The sequence below is a fragment of the Amphiura filiformis genome, unplaced genomic scaffold, assembly GCF_039555335.1.
Source record: "Amphiura filiformis unplaced genomic scaffold, Afil_fr2py scaffold_82, whole genome shotgun sequence".
NCBI lineage: Eukaryota > Metazoa > Echinodermata > Ophiuroidea > Amphilepidida > Amphiuridae > Amphiura > Amphiura filiformis.
The window spans coordinates 108,747-133,526 of record NW_027305546.1 but is presented as its reverse complement, the minus strand read 5'-3'; the positions used below and the strand labels follow the sequence as shown (position 1 = coordinate 133,526).

The 24,780-nt window shown below is 36.3% G+C and overlaps 1 protein-coding gene across 6 annotated transcripts in view; it reads right to left on the bottom strand.

The window, feature by feature from the left end:
• Window positions 1–11,590: 11,590 nt before the first annotated feature.
• Window positions 11,591–24,780, bottom strand: part of LOC140144803 (uncharacterized) — a 40,118-nt gene continuing 26,928 nt past the window's right edge. For 5 of the 6 annotated variants that reach the window (XM_072166604.1, XM_072166607.1, XM_072166608.1 and 2 more), the window contains 3 exons: window positions 22,085–22,362; window positions 21,469–21,522; window positions 18,209–18,255 (listed from right to left, as the gene is read on the bottom strand). In XM_072166604.1, coding sequence (XP_072022705.1) covers window positions 22,120–22,362 — 243 coding nt within the window. In that variant the 3' untranslated portion in view covers window positions 18,209–18,255; window positions 21,469–21,522; window positions 22,085–22,119. Of the gene's footprint in view, window positions 11,611–16,891; window positions 16,940–18,207; window positions 18,256–21,468; window positions 21,523–22,084; window positions 22,363–24,780 lie in introns of those variants that run through there. The other variant, XM_072166605.1, reaches the window with a different exon arrangement.

The window sequence follows — 24,780 nt, the reverse complement described above, 5'->3', positions numbered from 1 at the left end:
TGGTTTTGAGTTTGACAATCATTGGCTGATCATTGTTAACTTATTGCCTGAAAACGCCCTCTATCGTACCATGACAAAAATCACAACCTGGTATCTTCACAGTGGCGGCGGCACTAGGTGATTTGGTTCCCGGTTAAAAAAAAAAAAAAGGGGGGAGGGATGCAAGCAAGGGAAGGTGGAATTTAGGGGTGGAAAACTGAGATAAACTTGTCTCAGGTGGAAAATATCTAAAATAAAGTTTCTTCATCACCTTGGTCATCATCATTATCGGTTAACATTACTTCATCAACATGTCCATACCCGCGTAGTTATACGGTAGGGGAGAGCGGGGAGTGTTCGCCCTATATTTTTCTGACCAGCCTAGCGATGTCAATTTTAAGGTTAGGGATGATCTGATTAGCCCATGTGAAAGCCCTATGTCTTAGCTATATACAGCCACAATCCCAGAACTATAGGCCTTACAATAGCAACAGGATAGAGCAAACAAAAAAGTTTTTCAAAGTGGCGAACTTGCCCCATATTGGGGTAGGTTCGCCCATATGGTGGGGTAAGTTCACCCTAATCACAAAAAAGGTTTAAACATTGCATAACAATAACATATTAAATGCAAACATTTAGCAAGAGTATACAGGGCATTCGTTCTCTTCTGGGGAGTCACTAAATTTGTTGCAGGGGTCGGGTCAGGATAAAATGTAGGGGCCCAAAGTGAGCTTAAACGTATCATGTTTACAACTTCGGGGAGATTATGGATCAGGACATAAACGGTGGTATGAGTAATACTGATACCACATAACTTTAAAAACATGCTTTTCAGTAGTTTTACCTTGTTTAATGGTATAATTATAAATATTTTGCATAATACGCTGATGGGGCAGGTCCGCCCTCCAGTTTGGGGTAAGTCCGCCTGGGGAAGATATAGGGCGAACATGCCCCATCCTCAAAGGGCGAACGTGCCCTTGTGCACATTTTTGTATTTTCTTCAGGGTATGCAAAATACAAATCGAATAAGAAGTCTAAAACTGCATTAAATCTTTGACAAATCCCATATGTTCCCAATACAGATTTCCATTAAAACCATCTGTATTTATGTATCAATGATAGATTATTAATGCAAGAAAAAATTACGTTTTGGTGTAATTTTTTTGTTTTGGCTGCAGTTCGATGCACACGTCCCTATATACCGGGTAGCTAATATGAGAAGTTTATAATGACCTATGTCACCTAATTTTGCCATCACCAAATTCCCCGATAGCCGTAGTGCTGAGAAACAAGGGGTGGGCGAACCTGCCCCTAGGGCGAACACTCCCCGCTCTCCCCTACTAATTGTCATCATCATCTGGCATCATCACCTTGTTTACATCTCCTCCTCCTCCTCTTCAAATCCTCCTCACTTATCATCAGTAACATCATCATCGTCCCAAATCGCTGTCATCGTTATCATAATCATCGCCATCGTCGTCGACGCACCATCATCATTATAACGGTCATGCTGATGATGACGACGAAGAATGATGATGACGACGATGTCAGATGACGACGAAGACGATGTCGTTGATGATGATACTGGTCATGATCATTATGACGGTGATGATTAGGCATAGGGTGCTATGGCGCAGTAGGCCTACGTATAGGCGACAGAGGGTCACGGTGGTGGGGATGGTGAAAACGACGATCATTATGATGATGATTTATGTAAAGATGATAATTAAGAAGATGAGAGTAGATGACAACGAAGATGATGGTGGTGATGACGATGTCAATATGATGTCATGATATTAAAGGATCATAGTGACGATGAAGATGATCAATAGTATTGATGATGACGATGATGCTAATGAAACGATGATGATGATGGTGATGGTGATGACATAGCCTAGTGGTGGATCGGTGGAGCTTAAGGTGGTGATGATGATGATTCATTATCATAAATCATTATCATATTAAATCATTATTATCATCATAATCATCAGCATCATCATTGCCGTCGTCAATCAACATCGTCTTGTGTATCAGGCTAGTTCCTAATTATGTCCATGGAAAGCCGTGATATATAAAAGTAGCTTGTAACAGGATTAATTACCATAGCAATGGGTTTACAATATTTTTTCACGGCGGTGAAATAATGCTACTTGCCCTCACATCTCATATGGACAGTATATCCTGTGTCTTGAAAAGCTATATAGCCCACCAATCCTGTGGCTAAGAGGCTAGGAAGTAATTCCTAATATCTCATACCCTAGTTTGTATGCATTTATCTAATCCTGCCCCACATGACAAGTACTATTTAGCCCTTAAATCCGCAAAGAGACTGTTCAGTGTAGGAAGTTTTAGCCTTTTTTTTTATAAACATGTTTGCAATTGGCTTATAATCAGAGGAGGCTTAAAGGCATTCCTACAATGCACTATGATTGGGAAATTTGATCAATATAACCTAATTTTAAAGGCAAAGTCCCCATTGCCACACACACAAAATGGTAATTTTAAAACTGCAGCCAACGAGCTAATAGTTGAGACTTAGGAATGATATTTGATTTTCTTACAGGAAACATTCATATTGTCCCACTGCATTAATTTTATTCCTAAGTCTCGATGTTTTGAATGTTAAATAATAGGATGAAAACACCAGATATTTGCACACAATTCCAATGCAAGGTATGCTCAACTGTACTACATGTGTACAAAAGCCAGACATACAAGGTCAGAAACCCCATTGGGTTGTGGGAATGTCTTTAAACATCCTCTGGCTTATAATAGCCATCACATGTTGGCAATACACATAACTGATTGGTTAATCAAAACTAGGCAGGTCATGGTCAGTATACGGAATGTTTACTTTGTGATTAGGCTATCGTTTGTATATAAAACTCAGTGCATGCAGGCGATTCACTTCAGAAAAAGTTCAATATTGCACAAAACGAAGTCCATTATCTATAGTTAATTGAATGTTTATTGACTCTCGTAATAACCCAGCAATGTGTGTATAAACCTGTATAATCTTTTTCTATTACAAAATAATTTGTGTTCATAAAAGCAGGGCCGAGACAAATATCCCTGACAAAAGCTAGCAAGACCCAGAGCGAGCAAGGCCAAAATGGCTGTGTAATTTGTTTACCAAGTGATAAGGCATCTTGCATACAATTTTCTTCGGAGTTATATAGCCAAATTTGTTTCCTGAAGGTGGCTTAAAAACCTAAAAGCAAAATGAGATCCTGTAGGTGGCTTAAAAACCTAAATGCAAAATGTGGTTTAAAAAAAATTGTTTTCCGGAATCAAGACGCAGGTATCATTATTAAGCCTCCAAGAATAGCAGTGCTTTTACACTGAAGGAGCTACCCTGTATAAAGAAAGTTGAAATAAATAAATAAGCCTCATATCACTTATTTATTGTCGAATAAGTGCAGAGTAGGTTAGATATTAAATAATATTAAATGTTAGACCAAAGTAGCTCCACTATACACCTAATCCGCGAACTTGTCTTTTTAAAGACAAATTCTTGTTGAATATATTCTTCACTACAACAAGCAGGGTGCGCTCATGCATGCCCTCAACATGAGGATGAGGTATAGGCATGGAAACGTTTTGGCAGTATTGTCTCATTTGATAAAGACCTCCTCATCCACACACAGTGCAAAGTTCTATGTACACAATTGACTGGGTAGTTGCACAGGAGATTAGGCTTGATCAATAATGCATAAGCACAACCCAGGGAGTTTGCAATTAGGACCACTCCATTGTTGTGCATGGGTAAATTGGGGGGGGGGGGCACAATCAATATTCACAAACTGGTCATGAAGCATGTGTTGGTTTTTTGTTTCTTACAAACTTTTATTATTACAATTTTTTCAGTTGCACAGAAATGTTAATACTGATACATCCACAAAAATAAAATAAAAAGTTAATGAAATAAAAAAAGAGTTGAAAAAGTTTTAAAAACATGTAATAAATAGTAGTTTTAAAACCAGCACCAAAATATATTTAAACTAACATGTATATTAGGCCTACATTTATATGGAGGTATGTAAGCAGTGCCTGATCAAAGTTTGCATGGCACATTAAAGTAATAATAAGGCCAAATAAAAAACAAAACATGTTTCTCTTCCCCTCTCACTTCCTAATTGGAGGCTGCTTTAATTCTATTTTAATTTTTATAAATACAGTTACTATACTATTGCAAAAAGATGTCTAGAAAGTTGAGATGCTTTCTATAGCCTTGCTAATACAACAAACATTTCTGGAAGGTTCTGTGATCACTAGACATGCTAGAGGGGCCTGGACCAACTAACAATGAAAATTTTCAGGTATTTATTGTATGTACTAAATAGAGTGCCAAATATGGGCATATAGGCCTATATTTTTCAATAACTAATTAAACCGGGACGAAACATGCTTTTAGTTTACTTGCCCTAACATAAATGAAAAATATAACTTATTATGAGCACTGTTATGGTAAACTTATAGCACCAAACATAAAACAGTAAAACGTTATATAATATTAAACATTAAAAACCATAAAAAAGTCAAGTGTACAACTTGCATATGTCACAAATGGAGGTATGTAAATTATCTACAAAATTGAAACACAAGTGTAAAAGAAAGAATTACTATTATAAGTGTACATGTATAATTCTCACTTAAACTTTGTACTACATTATGTATACTATACATACATGTATATACGTACAGTACAGATCTACAGTCCAGAGCCATGATGTGTATTTTATTCACAAAAACCAAGTAATATCACAATACCATCAGCTCACATCCATACAACCACAAAGCTAGTAGAGACTATAGCTTAATGATATAACTGCCACTTTTGTAGTATAATTTGAAAATAACATGTGGTGACCATGTGATCATCATTTGTGGTTGGATTAGAATGCTACCGAATGCAAATATTTTTGTTAAAAATAGTCTTAAGTCCTTACATTACGTTTTACGACCTGAAGAGAATTGATCAGAAATTGAATTCCCACCTGCGGTTAGTATTTGTCAATGGATTGACCAGATCACCAGGCTGTCATTATAGCTCGAGGCAGTATACGACACACATGGGTCAATGAGTTACATAAATAGACCTTTAATGGTATTTAGTTCACTGGAAGTGAGTTTTGCCTGAGGCAATTTGTGGTTAAATGTTGATCCCTCACTTTAAGAGTTATTACCGTCGATTTAGTTGAAAAAGGAGGTGAGACATTATCACTTCTGTTCAGGCAATGAAACTTAATGAGTTGTCAGATCCGAATGCAAAATACCACATAAAAGAACTATATTTGAATGCATTGCAATTGCATTCGAAAGGTTTCAAAATTTTTGTGGTCTGTTGCATACTTGCATTCGAATGTATTCAAATGCAAAATACCACATCACTACCACAATGGTAAGATATGAATGCATTATGAATGCCATGATTGCATTCGGGTTTAGTATATAAGAATATCAACCAGAGCTTTTATCTTGTTTTGTAATCCTGTTCTTTTCAAAACAAACATTTTCGGTCCAGTTTGCCCCAGGTTCCCCTACCAGGCTCCACGGTTGATCATTTATGTTAAAATCCAAAACAATTGTATATAATTTGTGTAAAACGGGTCAACGGTTAGGCGCAGAAAATCAGAACTTCACGTCCGTGTTTGGATAGGTAGGCCTAACTGCAACCCTTTACCGGCCAATACCTGTAGGGGTTGGGTGGGGTGTGGTGGTGGTGTGTGTGTGTCATCGGGATGTTGGTGCGCAGGGTGTGTCTGCGGGGTGAAGGCGCTAAAACTGAAAATAGCAACAATAGCACAGAGGAGAATAAGTAAATGTGACTGGACACTTCGAATCAGCCGTAAACTTGACCCCCTGTCAATTTTGTTTTATTTCGTGTTTAGAAAATATATATCATAAGCGTTAAAATAGTATATCATTTGACTTCAAATGATATCCAGAAGCGGGGTTATGGTTTGTTGAACTCTGCTCCTTCAACAAAATGGTACCTTTTTTCGGTTCTACGTGTGTCTCTTTTTCCACATTGCAAGTAATAAAGTCATAATTGGCTGTCATTTCAAATCATCCCCAAGTCAACGAGCTTCAGGAATGTCCCGGGGGGGGCACTCACATTTCCCAGCTATACGGGTATGTGCCGCGGCGACGACCCCCTTTTTCAGAGCCACTGGCCGTTCCTTAGACCCTCTGAATTCATTGTTTGCCCGCTCTGAAGCCCCAAAATTTTTCTAGCCGTTCCATAGACCCTCAGATCATCGATTTCCGCTCTCATCGGCATCTTGAGAGACGTGTTTTCTATCCTACTATTTCAAGCCCAAAAGCAGACCCAAAAGCTACTTTTGCGAGCCCAAAAACTTCAAAGGGAATTTTCCATTAATTTCTTCCCCATTGAAACACATTGTAAGGAATAAGGTGAACTTTGGGTGGGATTTTGGGCTCCTTTAGTAGTGGCAACACTGGTTGACTGATAATAAATAAACATTGCAGCAATGCCGATCGCGAGAGTCCAGCTGGTGAACATTTAGCTAGAAATAAATGATTTTGAGATCTCTTTTTGGAATAAAATTGCCAAATATGAGGAAAAGTACCTTAATAATTATGTACACATCCTTGCAGCTCTCCATAAACAATGAATTAAAAGGTAATTTACGATCTACTGGTCTAGTAAAATCGGGAGTGGAATGGCTTTCAAATTCTGCACACTTCACTCAATCATCTCATGGTATAAGCATGACAGTTCAATGTAGTCTAAATGTTTTTCTATTCGGCACTGAAAAAAATAATTCTTGTGGGTTTGTTTTTATGGTGGGCTTTTGTAATGCTGCTATAATTATCAGTAGGCTAATAGCATAGGTTGTAGGTCTACAGGGTCTAGTAATTTTGATTTGAATGCTGTTTTGCTTTGTTGAGGTTTCCATCGTAATGGGCCAAACCAGACCTATTTTGCATTAATGATTTTCCTGATTAATAATTTAATGCACAATTCAAAGTGAAATCGATTCCTTCAAAAATCTGTGGCAAAAACGCAACAAAATTGAACCCTGGTTTGGCCTGCGGGTTTAGTTTCCGAGATTTTTCAGATTTTGGCGGCCGATCAGTTCCCAAGACCCCCTTTTGGCCAGTCAATCAGTTCCCAAGACCCCCTTTTGACCGGCCAATCAGTTCCCTAGACCCTCCTTTTTGGCTGGCCGATCAGTTCCTTAGACCTCAAGTTCGAAACTGGCGGTGGCACACCCCTACCAAAAAAAAATTCCAGTGCCCCCCCCGGGAGGAATGTCCTCTCATTGTTAATTGTTGGTTACACATACCCAGACAAAATACAATGCAATTATAACCCACCACTTGAACAGGATTTAGCCAAAGCAAATAAAGACTAGATTCTTTATGTAGACGATTATTGTCCTCTTCAGCAATAGGATTATTGATTGGTTTAACGCTATCAAATGAGAAACATGTCGCGCCTAATTGAGACACCTATGAATACGACCCTCACGCATATTTTGCACTGTATCTCAGAATACAATTTGCCGAGTTTACAGCTCATTCGTAGTGTCCACTCACAAATGTGAAAGCGTTATTCTTGTGATATGAGCATGGAATAACGCAGTATACACTGTGCACAACTTATAAGTTCCCCCTTATACTTTTTAAAATAAGTTGAATAGTATTTTACGAAATGTAAAATTGTAAAAAGATATGTATAGCCCTATTTGTTTTACCCATGTGAACCAATTTATAGCGTCACACATCATTGCGTTCAGTCACAATGGTTAATTATGTAAGAAAAGAGGCCATTTTAAAAGTTGCACCTGAGCCCATCGGCAGTCAAGTTTTCTTTAACTAACACATGAATAGGCCTGGCCTGCTGTATTGTTTGAGAGTTGACTCCTATGGACTCAGATGCAACTTTTAACACAGTTTAAACCGGTTTCTTGTTTTACACAAGGCGGTTCTCGAACCACGAGTCTCGCCTGCTTTTCTGACCGCCTGCTTTTGCGATAACTTTTGGTAGAGAGGTAAATGAATTTGGCGGTTATCGGCTGGGCACGATTATCTGGCTGATGGTAACTGTACCCACCAAGTTTCATGCCCATGCAACAGTTTTTACTAATATGACCTCAGATGACCCCTGGTGGCCCTGAAATGACCTTCTAAAATTTTGGCTCTAAATGTTGACTGTACCCCTCGTGCTAAGTTTCATGCCCATACGACAGTTTTTACTAATTTGACCTCAGATGACCCCTGGTGACTCCGAAATTACCTTCCAAATATTTGGTTTTAAATGTTGACTGTACCCACCAAGTTTCATGCCCATACGACAGTTTTACTAATTTGACCTCAGATGACCCCTGGTGACCCTGAAATGACCTTCCAAAAATTTGGCTGTAAATGTTGACTGTACCCACCAAGTTTCATGCCCATCCGACAGTTTTTACTAATTTGACCTCAGATGACCCCTGGTGACCTTCCCTTTAAATGTTGACTGTACCCACCAAGTTTCATGCCCATCCAACAGTTTTTACTAATTTGACCTCAGATGACCCCTGGTGACCCCTGAAATGACCTTCCAAAAATTTGGCTTGAAATGTTGACTGTACCCACCAAGTTTCATGCCCATACGACAGTTTTACTAATTTGACCTCAGATGACCCCTGGTGACCCCAAAATGACCTTCCAAAAATTTGGCTTCAAATGTTGACTGTACCCACCAAGTTTCATGCCCATACGACAGTTTTTACTAATTTGACCTCAGATGACCCCTGGGGACCCCAAAATGAACTTCCAAAAATTTGGCTTGAAATGTTGACTGTACCCATCAAGTTTCATGCCCATACGACAGTTTTAATAACTTGACCTCAGATGACCCTGAGTGACCTCGGATGACCCCGTAATGACCTTCCAAAAATTTGGCAAAACCAAAGAACTATTTCATCAAATAAATCAAAACAGAAAGATGCTTCCTTTACGAGTTATCACTCATTGAAAGTACTACTTTGCTATACTTTACATGGAAAGCGACTATCTTAAAGTCGTCATATTTCCTTAATTACATGACCGATCAAGCTGTTATTTGGATATGTGATGCACAGTTGAAAAATAATTATTAAAAGATTTGGTGACCTCAGTTGACCTTTGACCTTGTATGTCACCTTTGACCTCACGAAATTGGATAAAGTATGTTGCGCTGAAAAATCAAATTTGGCAATACCAAAGAACTATTTCATCAAATAAATCAAAACAGAAAGATGCTTCCTTTACGAGTTATCACTCATTGAAAGTGCTTTTTTGCTATACTTTACATGGAAAGCGACTATCTTAAAGTCGTCATATTTCCTTAATTACATGACCGATCAAGCTGTTATTTGGATATGTGATGCACAGTTGAAAATTAATTATTAAAAGATTTGGTGACCTCAGTTGACCTTTGACCTCACGAAGTTGGATAGAGTATGTTGCGCTGAAAATCTAATCAGGTCGAGTACCTCTGGCCACGCAACTCCCCACCAAGTTACGTCACTGTACCCCATACGGATCTCCAGATAATCTGTTCACAAGATATTTTGCTTATTACACATATATTATGCAAAATAGGTACTTAATTACCATATTTTATTTTGCACTGAAAATCTAATCAGGTCGAGAACATCTGGCCACGCTACTCCCCACCAAGTTACGTCACTGTACCCCATACGGATCTCCAGATAAGCTGTTCACAAGGGTTTTTTTTGCTTGATACGCATCAAATACGCATAAATTATGCAAATTAGGTACTTAATCAGCATATGTTGCGCTGAAAATCTAATCAGGTCGAGAACATCTGGCCACGCTACTCCCCACCAAGTTACGTCACTATACCCCATACGGATCTCCAGATAATCTGTTCACAAGGTATTTTGCTTATTACGCATAAATTATGCAAATTAGGTACTTAATTACCATATTTTGCGCTCAAAATCTAATCAGGTCGACACCCTTTGGTCATGCTACCCCCTATAAAGTTTCATCATCATAGCACTTTCTCAAGATAACGCGTTCACAAGCTTTTTCCGAACACACACACACACACCATAGTGATTACTAAGTCTCTCCCTGAACATTCAGGCGAGACAATAATGAACCATTTTGACTGAACGCAATGACGTGTGACGCTATAATTTGGTCCTTATGTGTAATACAAATAAGGCTACACATGGCTTTTTACAAGTTTGCATTTTGTCAAATATTTTTCAATTTAAAAAAGTATTCAGGGGCAACTTATAAGTTGTGCACCCTGTATAGCGCAAATATGCTGAGTAGTAGGGAAATGGCAATAATTTTTCCGAGACCAATGCAAACCTCAACACAAACACGCGTGACAACTTTGTGACACCTTTTTTTGGAAAAGAAATAAAACTCAAGTTTAATTTCATTTGAGACTAAAATTAAGTCTCGATCCCATCTAGGGCAAAACTACACTACTAAAAAACCCTGAAGTGGTCAGAAACTGACAATCCTGATTTAAATTCTTTCTTTCCTGCTCCCTTGGTATTGATCGAAGTGTTTTTCAGTATCGTTGGACTTCAGTACTCATCAGTATTGTTTGACTTCAGTACTCATCAGTATCGTTTTGGACTTCAGTACTCATCAGTATTGTTTGACTTCAGTACTCATCAGTATTGTTTGACTTCAGTAATCATCAGTATCGTTGGACTTCAGTACTCATCAGTATCGTTGGACTTCAGTACTCATCAGTATTGTTTGACTTCAGTACTCATCAGTATCGTTGGACTTCAGTACTCATCAGTATTGTTTGACTTCAGTACTCATCAGTATCGTTGGACTTCAGTACTCATCAGTATTGTTTGACTTCAGTACTCATCAGTATTGTTTGACTTCAGTACTCATCAGTATCGTTGGACTTCAGTACTCATCAGTATTGTTGGACTTCAGTACTCATCAGTATCGTTGGACTTCAGTACTCATCAGTATCGTTGGACTTCAGTACTCATCAGTATTGTTTGACTTCAGTACTCATCAGTATTGTTTGACTTCAGTACTCATCAGTATCGTTGGACTTCAGTACTCATCAGTATTGTTTGACTTCAGTACTCGGCATCGTTGGACTGCAGTACTCGGTGTTCTGTTGCTTGACCATTACTGAATGAGATGACATTCATCTGAATTACAATGTTAATGTTGTTTTTGAAAAATGTCAATAAATAAGTCTGATACTTTGTTGAGTAGTGTAAATTAAAATTGAGATTATTGGACCACCCTGTATAGAACCCACAGGGATTTACCAATTTGTGATTGACCTGTTTCATAATGTAATTTTTTATATATTTAGAAATCTTTCCACAGAGTACTTGACGGCAATCAATTTTGAGAACTTGTTAATAAAATCTCCACAAAACCATTGCCAATAAAATGATTGGAGGTACCATCACGACTAGTCAATTTACCATCTTTGTAGGCATCTTGTGCATGGCTTGCAGATTGGAACGTTACCATGAATCTCCCATCAGCCAGAGTCCTCTCAGCCTTCTCAATCTCTCCATAGCGACCAAAATATTCCTTTAATGTGATGCTGGTCACATGACTAATATTACTGCCTTTGGTTATTATGTAGAGTGTCCGCTCATCCTCCTGTGATGGGGGAAAACAGGATTCTTAAATAATTGGGCTGATTACAGATTAATTCAATCCTCCTGTGATGGGGGAAAACGGGATTCTTAAATAAGTGGGCTGATTACAGATTAATTCAATCCTCCTGTGATGGGGGAAAAACAGGATTCTTAAATAAGTGGGCTGATTACAGATTAATTCAATCCTCCTGTGATGGGGGAAAAACAGGATTCTTAAATAAGTGGGCTGATTACAGATTAATTCAATCCTCCTGTGATGGGGGAAAAACAGGATTCTTAAATAAGTGGGCTGATTACAGATTAATTCAATCCTCCTGTGATGGGGAAAACAGGATTCTTAAATAAGTGGGCTGATTACAGATTAATTCAATCCTCCTGTGATGGGGGAAAACAGGATTCTTAAATAATTGGGCTGATTACAGATTAATTCAATCCTCCTGTGATGGGGGAAAAACAGGATTCTTAAATAAGTGGGCTGATTACAGATTAATTCAATCCTCCTGTGATGGGGGAAAAACAGGATTCTTAAATAAGTGGGCTGATTACAGATTAATTCAATCCTCCTGTGATGGGGGAAAAACAGGATTCTTAAATAAGTGGGCTGATTACAGATTAATTCAATCCTCCTGTGATGGGGAAAACAGGATTCTTAAATAAGTGGGCTGATTACAGATTAATTCAATCCTCCTGTGATGGGGGAAAACAGGATTCTTAAATAATTGGGCTGATTACAGATTAATTCAATCCCCCTGTGATTGGGGAAAACAGGATTCTTAAATAAGTGGGCTGATTACAGATTAATTCAAGCCTCCTGTGATGGGGGAAAACAGGATTCTTAAATAAGTGGGCTGATTACAGATTAATTCAATCCTCCTGTGATGGGGGAAAAACAGGATTCTTAAATAAGTGGGCTGATTACAGATTAATTCAATCCTCCTGTGATGGGGAAAAACAGGATTCTTAAATAAGTGGGCTGATTACAGATTAATTCAATCCTCCTGTGATGGGGAAAAACAGGATTCTTAAATAAGTGGGCTGATTACAGATTAATTCAATCCTCCTGTGATGGGGAAAACAGGATTCTTAAATAAGTGGGCTGATTACAGATTAATTCAATCCTCCTGTGATGGGGGAAAACAGGATTCTTAAATAATTGGGCTGATTACAGATTAATTCAATCCTCCTGTGATGGGGAAAACAGGATTCTTAAATAAGTGGGCTGATTACAGATTAATTCAATCCTCCTGTGATGGGGGAAAAACAGGATTCTTAAATAAGTGGGCTGATTACAGATTAATTCAATCCTCCTGTGATGGGGGAAAACAGGATTCTTAAATAAGTGGGCTGATTACAGATTAATTCAATCCTCCTGTGACGGGGGAAAACAGGATTCTTAAATAAGTGGGCTGATTACAGATTAATTCAATCCTCCTGTGATGGGGGAAAAACAGGATTCTTAAATAAGTGGGCTGATTACAGATTAATTCAATCCTCCTGTGATGGGGAAAACAGGATTCTTAAATAAGTGGGCTGATTACAGATTAATTCAATCCTCCTGTGATGGGGAAAACAGGATTCTTAAATAAGTGGGCTGATTACAGATTAATTCAATCCTCCTGTGATGGGGGAAAACAGGATTCTTAAATAAGTGGGCTGATTACAGATTAATTCAATCCTCCTGTGATGGGGGAAAAACAGGATTCTTAAATAAGTGGGCTGATTACAGATTAATTCAATCCTCCTGTGATGGGGGAAAACAGGATTCTTAAATAAGTGGGCTGATTACAGATTAATTCAATCCTCCTGTGAGGGGGGAAAACAGGATTCTTAAATAAGTGGGCTGATTACAGATTAATTCAATCCTCCTGTGATGGGGGAAAACAGGATTCTTAAATAAGTGGGCTGATTACAGATTAATTCAATCCTCCTGTGATGGGGGAAAAACGGGATTCTTAAATAAGTGGGCTGATTACAGATTAATTCAATCCTCCTGTGATGGGGGAAAAACGGGATTCTTAAATAAGTGGGCTGATTACAGATTAATTCAATCCTCCTGTGATGGGGAAAACAGGATTCTTAAATAAGTGGGCTGATTACAGATTAATTCAATCCTCCTGTGATGGGGAAAACAGGATTCTTAAATAAGTGGGCTGATTACAGATTAATTCAATCCTCCTGTGACGGGGAAAACAGGATTCTTAAATAAGTGGGCTGATTACAGATTAATTCAATCCTCCTGTGATGGGGGAAAAACAGGATTCTTAAATAAGTGGGCTGATTACAGATTAATTCAATCCTCCTGTGATGGGGGAAAAACAGGATTCTTAAATAAGTGGGCTGATTACAGATTAATTCAATCCTCCTGTGATGGGGGAAAACAAGATTCTTAAATAAGTGGGCTGATTACAGATTAATTCAATCCTCCTGTGATGGGGGAAAACAAGATTCTTAAATACTGGGCTGATTACAGATTAATTCAATCCTCCTGTGATGGGGGAAAACAAGATTCTTAAATACTGGGCTGATTACAGATTAATTCAATCCTCCTGTGATGGGGAAAAACAGGATTTTTAAATAAGTGGGCTGATTACAGATTAATTCAATCCTCCTGTGATGGGGGAAAACAAGATTCTTAAATAAGTGGGCTGATTACAGATTAATTCAACACTGTATTACTTCTAAAATTAGAAAGCTTTGGTTCAAATTATAAAATTTTCCACACCTTTTACAACAGATGCAGAGGATGTTTAAAGACATTCCCACAACCCAATGGGTTTTGTATACATATGGTACAGTTGATCATGCCTTGCATTGGAATTGTGTGCAAATATCTGGTGTTTTCATCCTATTATTTAACATTCATCGAGACTTAGGAATAAAATTAATGCAGTGGGACAATATGAATGTTTCCTGTAAGAAAATCAAATATCAGTCCTAAGTCTCAACTATTAGCTTGTTGGCTGCAGTTTTAAAATGACCATTTTGTGTGTGTGGCAATGGGGACTTTGCCTTTAAAATTAGGTTATATTGATCAAATTTCCCAATCATAGTGCATTGTAGGAATGCCTTTAAGCCTCCTCTGCAACAGATGAAAATGGCTGGGTCTGGACTTATTTAAATTTGAATTCCCAATGTCTAAATCAGTGGGGTGTGGATTTTAAATAGATCAGCTCATTTACATTAATTTGCCTTGTCTTCTTGAAAGCAAGAAGTAATAATTAGTGATTTGATACATGCAAAGAATTGTCTAGTCCATTTCAAATCCACACACCTACTGTGGTTCACAATGCCATCTTGAGTCCAGTTACACCTAGCCAGTCTTTGATCAAAAACTCAAAATGTGTTGATGACTTTTCTTGTTTTAACACACTGAACCAGTATAGGGGCCAACCCCCATGGAATTTTCGCGTCATTGGACAGATGTTTCAAATGGACAAATCATATATCAAAATGTTCAGAAGAGTCTGGGGAATCTTTTTCTGCCATGTTGCCAAATCTGTAACCAAGACGTTATATTCCGTTTCCATGGCAACGGTCATGCTATTTAAGGATTTTTGTTATTTATTACCTACAAATGGCACATTTAACTATTTCTTGAAAACTAAATGGAGTAGAAACTTCACATTTGGTGTGCAGAACACATGCCACCAGGATATTTGAAATATGTAAACAAAAATCATCGCTTAATTCAATACATTTAGTTTATGGGTAAAAATGTCATTTGTTTGGTGATTTTTGTTCAGTTTTGACCAAAAAATGTGATTTTTACATGGGATATATTTTGAAAAATGACTTATGCATTATGGAAAGTGTATGAATTTAATAAGATGGATGTTTGAATCAAAAAAGTCAATCATAACATTTGTCTTATGGTTTTTGACCTATGGCCTCTTAGAATTCATAAGTAGGCCTAAAATGCATGTTTCAAATATGTGTGTATCCCTCCTATGAGTTTAGCTTGATATGCAAGTGTTATGATTATGCTATCAGATTGTAACTGAAACAACATCAAATGTGTAACCAAAACTGCCAGATGACAATGATAAAATGCATTTTAACTTCAAACAATTATACCAGTATCCAAATTTGACTATTATGTCTTGTGGTCTTTCAGAGCATGAGAATCTACACAGGGACCATATCTATGAAATGACTTTAAGTTCTGTCTCAAAGCTACAGTTAAAAGTAAAGACACCCAATCACTTTTTGTCGCTTTTGGTATTTCAAATAAGTTCCTTGGTATTCAATTACCAAGTGCCATTTCCATATAGCAGGTTTCCTTGGTATTCAATTACCAAGTGCCATTTCCATATAGCAGGTTTCCTTGGTATTCAATTACAAAGTGCCATTTCCATATAGCAGGTTTCCTTGGTATTCAATTACCAAGTGCCATTTCCATATAGCAGGTTTCCTTGGTATTCAATTACCAAGTGTCATTTCCATATAGCAGGTTTCCTTGGTATTCAATTACCAAGTGTCATTTCCATATAGCAGGTTTTAAAGGCTTCCAGTTAATCCTTTTTCTAATAGTACAAGCAATTTCTGCATAAATGTCTTTTGAGCATTTTAAAGAAAAATATTAAATTTGATTACAGTCTTTATCTGCTGTTATCTTTTATTTGCTATAAAGCTAGGTTTTGTTGTAGTGAACTAGTCTAGCTTTTTTTCTCACTTATACAATTCTCAATATTTGGCTTTATGTTAGCTTCAATTTAATCCAACTGAAGTGACCAAATCATATTTTATGGTCACTTCAATTTGGACTACTTATTGTCTTCTTTGTAGACATATGTACAGATTTTCTCCATTTCCACGGCACTGAATCCTGATTTCATTTTTACTTCGCCTACAACAAATGGAAAAAGATATTGAAACAAATTTTCTCATAAGCTAGAGAAGAGCCTGGGTTATAATCATGGAAAATATGAAAAGGCTACTAAATGCAGAAGCAGAGATATGAGAGTAAAGATAGAACTTTATAAATGACCCTCATATGCCTCTTCGTAACCAATCCAGTCGCCGGTAGTGGTCATGTGGTTTACATAATTAGCATAATTGGTTACAAAGTTATCAGCATTTTATGCAGGATGCACCTCTAAATATAATTTATGTTAATTTTTTAGTTCTATAAAAAACTTCAAATTCTGTCTAGCCTTGGCACACTTTTCTCCTAGTTGCCTTGAAAGTGATATCATGCATAGAATATGACTTGAGATATTTGATGAAGCTTTTCTTGAAGTTCAGTGTATTATACTGTTTTTAAATTGTTTTATAGTACTCACCTCATCTGATTTAGAACTTGGTTTAGCACTTGCTTCAGATGTCTCTGCCTAAAAAACCAAATAAAACATCCAAGAGTTATAGTGGGGTAAATATATTAACAATGGATATATATAGTATCGGACAATAGAGTACACATAGAACCAATGGCAATTCCAAAGGAAATGCAATGCATGGGAAAAGGTGAGAAATAGTGTTGGGCTTCTATCACTTTTTTCCTAGTTGACTAGTCGGCACCAAATAGTCACGACTACGACTATAGTCGCGACTATCTGTGGTCTAAATTGGGCTGCAAAATTTCTGGTGTTGTCAACCCTTTCTGACCGCCCCTTCCTCTCCGCTCATTTGCACAAATCTCTCCTTGTAGTCGATAGGTCTAGGCTGTCACTTCTAAGTTCTTCATAATCATTTCCAGAAGCCCTTCCTTCTCTGGCCAACTTGTTTCTTTTCCTTTGTCTCCAGCTCACTCTTAGAAATATTCTCCACAGCCACAGATCATTCTCTCTTCTTCTTTCTCAGTGTCCAACTTTCACATCCGGAAAAAGCGATGCTCCAGACCAGGGCCTAGCTAATTTCACCTTCAAATTAAAATATTTGGACATATGACCACACGGTCTGTTGTTGCTCCTTTCGCTATTTCCTGCCTGATCTTAATATCTGTCGCCCTCAGGGGTGATACAATTAAAACCAAGGATTGAACATCTCTTCCTCCTCTATCTTGATCATACAGCTTGGTCTTTGATGAGGCTTACAGTTAATTGATTATACTCCTCATCACCAAAAAAACATGGCTGTCCCTCAGCCAATATTGTGGTTAACTGCAAAATTTTCCCAAATTTCCCCCATCTATAATATCGGCTTATAATATATCCCATCCCCCCAAAAATTGTAATTACATGTGTCAGCACTGAATCACTGATACACCCAATTGAAAAATTAAAACACTGCATATCCTAAACAAGAAGTGTGGATTTTGCCAATTATCACAATTTCGGTATTCAATTTTGTGATGATGTTTGCATGTGGCTTGGCCTAATTCATTATAAAAATACAAATTGTATGCTGTATGATTGTTCTGATGTTATTACAACCTTGATTCCGGCAAAGGCATTTTGCGAGAATCATTTAATGCTCAAAATTATTTTCTGTGCTAACTTTGAACATTTATGATGATCAACTTTGATTCCCACAAATCCTTACAAAAGAATCTTGCAGAAAATCACTTGGCGGATTCTTGTTGTTGTAATTTGTTTATTCAACTAAAGAATACAGATGCTATACATATCTTCTTGTAAAAAGAGTCAAACTGTATTCTCACTTTTTGTTCATCAGAAACTGATGCAGACGTTTCTTTTCTTACACTTTTCTGAAATAAACCAAAATAAATTGATTTACTTATTTTACTGTCCATCAGAATCACAAACATGCATCACAAAATCCTACAAAAATACAAAACATCATGCAAGTTCTTGTTTCCTGCCAAAGAAATATTGTGCTCAAAATAATTTTCTGTGGGCACTTTGAATATATAATTATATGATAATCAAATTTGATTCCAACAAATCCTTACACCTGTTATATATCAATCAATCAATCAAATTTATTTCCATCAAAAATTAAAACATACAAAATTAATAACATACATGATAAAACGATGGAGGAGACACAACTAGAAGCAAAAGCCTGTAAAATGTTGTGCCCCCTGAAACACTTAAAGAGCCTAAATATATAAACACAGATACACAAAATGAAAAAATACAATATACCAAGCCTGAAAGGAAAAAAGATAATACACTTGATTTCTCACCTCACACTCACACCAGGCACACTCCACCACAAAAATGTCATAGGCATGTAATAAAAAGATAAATTTATATGTGTAAAACATTTATTTATATAAAATTCAGTAGTATTAACCAAATGTTACCATATCAATGAATTCTACTTGTAAATATCAAAAAACAGATTTCAAGTTTGACTTAAAATGGCCTAAGGTTGCTGACATTTTAACATTTTTTGGCAATGCATTCCATACTTTTGGTCCAACCGTTAAGATACTGTTGATTTTGTGGATAGGTATTTTATAATCATTCCTATTCCTTGTATTATAGTTATGATTTTCTTTGTGAGTCTGGAAGAAATTTTCAAAAGATCTAGGTAACATTTTGTTATTATACTTAAACATAAATATAGCAACTTCCTTATTGAACATATCAAAATATTTAATACCTTAAACATTTTGAAAATTGGTTCAGTGTGACTAAGATAGTCACTATTGGAGATTACTCTCATGGCACGTTTTTGGAGGCGGTACATTTTATTCATGTGTTCTTTATTTGCATTTCCCCACAGTAATAAACCGTAATTAAGATAAGGTAATATTAGAGTACAATATAATTTATACATGGCGTCTCTTGGCAGGAATAATTTAACTTTGTTTAGTACACCAATATTTCTGGTACAAATTTTACCAATATTTTGAACATGTTTTTTTTTATTCATATGTTCATCTATAGTAATTCCTAGAAATTTTGCTTCACTAACTCTACTTAATTTACACCCATCCAAGATGATATCAAATTCTTTGTTATTTATTACACTACTAGTCTGTACACGGGTACCAAGATACATTAAATTAGTTTTCTTTGCATTTAATGACAATTTATTTGCTTTGAACCAATTTGAAACCTCTTGAATTTCTGTGTTTACACTTTTACATAATACAGATACATCTTTATGAGAATAAAAAACCGTGGTATCATCAGCAAACAAAATTGTATTTAAGATCTGTGATGTGTTGCTGATGTCATTCATATACAAAATGAATAAAAGAGGACCTAGTATTGACCCTTGCGGAACACCGCAAGAAACGATTTCATGAGGAGATTTGCTGTAGTTATATAGAACATATTGTTTTCTATTAGAAAGATAATTTCGAAACCAGTCATTAGATACTCCCCTAAAACCATAGTGATACAATTTATGCAATAAAATATCATGATCAATCGTGACGAATGCTTTTGATAAATCCATGAAGATACCTAAGGTCTTCATGCCTTCATCACTGGCCTTAGTAACATCATTTAAAAATCTAATACCGCCATATATGTTGAATGATTAGTTCTGAAACCATATTGTTTTTTATACAGAATATTATATTTTTCTAAGAAGTCATATGACCTATTGTATATTATACGTTCAAGAATTTTTGACAGGCATGGTAGAACCGATACAGGTCTATAGTTACCAAAAACTTCGGGATTATCTTTTTTATATATTGGCACAACTTTTGCGATCTTTAATTCGTCGGGTACAACACCTGAGTAAATTGATTGGTTAAAAATAAGCATGAGTGGATAAGCTATTTCATTTGCAACTTGCTTTACTATATCAGATTTCATACCATCATAACCAGGACTTTTACCACTTCCAAGTTTGGTGATAATTTTTACAATTTCATCTTCATTAGTAGGTTTAAAAAACAAGTCTTATCATTTGCCTTCTTAAGATATGATGAATAGTCATTTCCTGATTGCTTAATTGTAGATGCTAAAGAAGGACCTATATTCGCAAAATATTTATTAAATTCAGTAGCAATCTCTGATGGGCATGTATAGGAACTACTTTTTGATACAAACTTTTCAGAACATTTATTAGTTTTATTACGAATAATTGAATTTAGGACTTTCCATGTATTTTTAGTATTATTTCTATCACGATCAAGAATTTCACAATAATAGTTTTGCTTAGCCAACCGCAAAAGAGACTTTAACTTATTTCTATACTTTTTATATTTTTCAATATTGTTTTCTGTGGGCTTTTTTAAAGATTTTTTGTATAAAACATTTTTTCTTCTAATACTTTTTAACAAGGCAAATGAAATCCAGGGCGATTCTGGTTTCTTCACTTTTGTGTGTACTCTTTTCCTTTTCTTTGGAATGCATATATCATAAATTTCATTATATTTAGAAATGAATTTTGAGTATGTCTCATTTACATCATCAGAATTACAAACAGAAGTCCAATTGACCTTATCTAATTCCCTTTTAAAATAATCCATATTCTCATGTGTATGATCACGTATTTCGATTTCATCATTTTCTTTCTTAGGTCTGTATACATTAAGATCAGTGGTAATAAAATGGGTAAATGATCACTTATGTCAGTAATAATAATACCAGAAGTTTGATCAAATTTTGAATTCGTAAAAATGTTATCAATAAGCGTTGCTGATTTTGATGTGATTCTAGTCGGTTTATTTATACTCGGATACAATGAATGAGAAGTTAAAATATCGACAAAATCATTAGTGTGTGAATGAATATCCTCATTCAACAGATTGATATTGAAATCGCCCATGAGATAAACAAGCTTTTGATTCTTTGTAGCATGAGTCATTAATGTGTCTATAAACTTGTTAAAAACTTTCATATCTTGATCTGGCGGTCGATACATTACACCAATTATAATATTTTTGGAACCAGTTTTCTCAATTTCAATAAACAGACTTTCGACGTTTTCAGGATGGTGAATTTGAGCCAGATATCTTCTTACAACAACAGTCAAACTGTATTCTCACCTTTTCTTCATCAGAAACTGATGCTGACTTTTCTTTGCCTTTATCTTCACTTTTCTGAAATAAACCAAAAGAAAATGTTTCTAATTAATTTAACTTTCCATCAAAATCAAATTGCGCACATGTAGTGCGAATTAGGCTTATGTCTACAAGTAGCTTTCATTTTGGAATAAGTGGAGTTTTCATGATGGTAACATTTATATTTTTTGCTAAATAAAATAGTTCTTGGTTAATAAAATCATACTGAACTGACTATAAGAATGAGAATAAATGATAGAAATGTTTGTTTTTACTATCCTGCCAGCGCAATGGCCTTCTTGCACTAAAGTCTCCAACTTGATTTGGCAAGATGAAATTCTACAAACTTAATAAATTTGATCAATTAGCTTTAAATTACACATAGCTTTTATTACAACAGTGGTGGCACCATGGACAGGAGGAAATGATGAAGGGGGGAATCCCAAACTTTGGCTTTCCCCCAGTTATAAAAGAACAACTCACTGGCAATACTGGGGCAAAAAAATGCTACTTTTTAGGCCCTGATTCACTTTGCTTCCTTCCACCTCATGGGAAAAATTGCTGGTGCCACCACTCACCACTGACCTCTGTACATTCTTACCTGAGTCACAAGACCAACATCGATGCGTATTTTTCCTATGATATGTTTCCTATAAATACCATGTGGCTTTCCATCCACATAGGTAGCTGCAGCTTGACCGCCGTGGCAAACGTGATATAACAATAATCACGATGATCGGTTGCCATTTCAACTTGATCATGCTTTGGAGGTACTTTGAAAGATTTAACCATCCCATACTGCTCAAAATAAGTTGTTAATGTCTCCATACCAGTACAGCTTATATCACCACCAATATACAGCCGCCGATCCAATGGTTCCTAGTAAAAACAATTGTACAACTTATTGCTAGTACCGTAACCACTCGGGTATAAGCCCACCTTCAGGTATAATCCCACACCCTATTTTTCAAACCATTCAGGGAACAAGGGTGCACTCGGGTATAAGCCCAGTAGTCATTTTGGCTACGTTTTTAAATCATATCAATGCTTTTCTTTCACATTTAAAAATAAATATTAAAAAAATATCAGTTAAAAATTTACATTCCATACTTAAAATGTTAAAAAAATTGACAAAGATGATAGAAATTACTGATACATTGGACAATATACAAATGAGGAAGATTTTCCTTATTTTTAAATTCAACTACTAGCCCCTCCTCGGTTATAAGCCCACCCCCATTTCTGAAGTGAAATTGCCCATCTAGGCGGGTGGTTACAGTATTACTACTAACATACAGTACTGTTTACAGTATTTGGCAGTGTAGCAAGTCACCCCTAATAAGCAGCCTTTTGGGATTTTTTCAATGCAATGGGGAGAGGGGCACATGCCCTGGGGGCGCCACCCTTGGGGGCCGAATCTACCAATTCAGCATCGATTCTGCGCCCCCTCCTAGTCCAAAAGTCAGCACAAAATCATTTGAAAGATCAATTTAAGACCAATATTCAAGTTCATTATAACCAAAATTACTGACTGGTACATGTAGGTTCTGTTTGCGCGCTCTGCAGATACTTGTTTCAAGAATTGGGGAGGGGCACCATTATGTATCCTTAGCCCTGGGCACCACAACCCCTACCTATGCTACTGGGATCTTGTATACATTCTCACAGATTTCTTTTGCTGGGCGCCAATTATTGGGCTGTGAATGTGGTTCAGGAAGCTAGCTTAAATAAAAACGGTGCTAAAACTGTACCCTGTTGGGCACCAGTATTGGATTGGAGAACATTTAGTCTGGCTGCCAAACTCAATTTTGCCACAGAAGCTTGTTTTGGTGTCCATAGTTTTGTTTTTGATGGATTCCGTAAAACCCCGTCTACAAGCATATATAGTGTTTTTTATAAAAGCTTAATTAATTCGAAGCAAGCGTTAATATACCAATACAATACATCGGTCTTAAAATAATATTTGTTTGTATATGCTTGGATCCGTAATTTATTTGCTCAAACTCCATAATGGCGACTGGATTAATGTAGCTTTCATCAGAAGCACACTATATGCTTGTAGACGGGGTTTTACGGTATTGCTTCCCTAGACTACCAACTTCAAGAATAAGTTTACTGGACCTCTGTCAGCATTGAGTATTGTGCGATATTGGTCAAAGTTCGCACAGAGGTCAAAATTCAAACTGCTCAAATTATTCATCTTGTCATGGCGATCTAGAAAAAGTATACTTTTACCTATCTGTGACATTCTCTTCTGGAGTTATAAGCAAAAAGGTCAAAGGTCACAATTTGACCTCCACAGGGGTCAAAACCTGAAAAATGCTCTAGTCTCAAATTGTTCATCATAGAAAATCCATGTAGAAAAATAATAGTTTGCACTGTGTATGATAGGTAATCATGGTAACATAGTAAAAAAGTTCAAGTCTATGTATGATTCAATGGACATTTATTTATTTATTTATTCTTTCTTTAACCAGGGTAGCCCCTTCAGTAACTGGTACTGATCTCCAAGGGGGCCCTGAGTGACAATTTACAGCACAAAATATAATAAAAGAAGTTGATAACAATTAAAAGCAATGCATGGAAGCAAAAGTTACTTAAATACAGTATTTACATTGTACATCAGGTCAAGTAATAATTACATTATACAGAATAGATAACATTGTACAAGTTTTACAATCAAATAGTGAGTAAAAGACAAAAAATTATATAAATTTGTGGAATTCAATAAATCAAATAATAAAGTCAAATCACAATTTTGAAATTTTGAAATATTGACCTTTGTCACCACGTTACCATGGTATCAAAACATCCTAGCTATGGCACACTATTCTTTTCTTAATTGTTTATAGAAGACTAAAAATTTGAGACTATTTTCATACAAATCGGGAGTATTTTTCAGGTTTTGACCCTGTGGAGGTCAAATGGTGACCTTTGACCTTTTGCTAATAACTCCAGAAGGGTATATCACAGATAGGTAAAAGTATACTTTTTCTAGATCGCCATGACAAGATGAATAATTTGGGGACCTTTTCATGTAATTTCAGCTCAAAATGGACAGAAACCCTTCCCAATCATTATTACTAGCATTATTTCAGCATTTTGAGTATAATAACAAATTTAAAATCTGAAGGAAATCATACATTAAACAGGTAGCACCCTCTGGCTAGTTCTCCACAGAAGAACTTACAATACACCTGTTACTTTGATGACAGACAGAACAGAATTTACATGGATAAATTTTAACCTTGACCAATTCCCTAAAGAACTTGAACCAAAAGCGGGGCTTTCATTTTA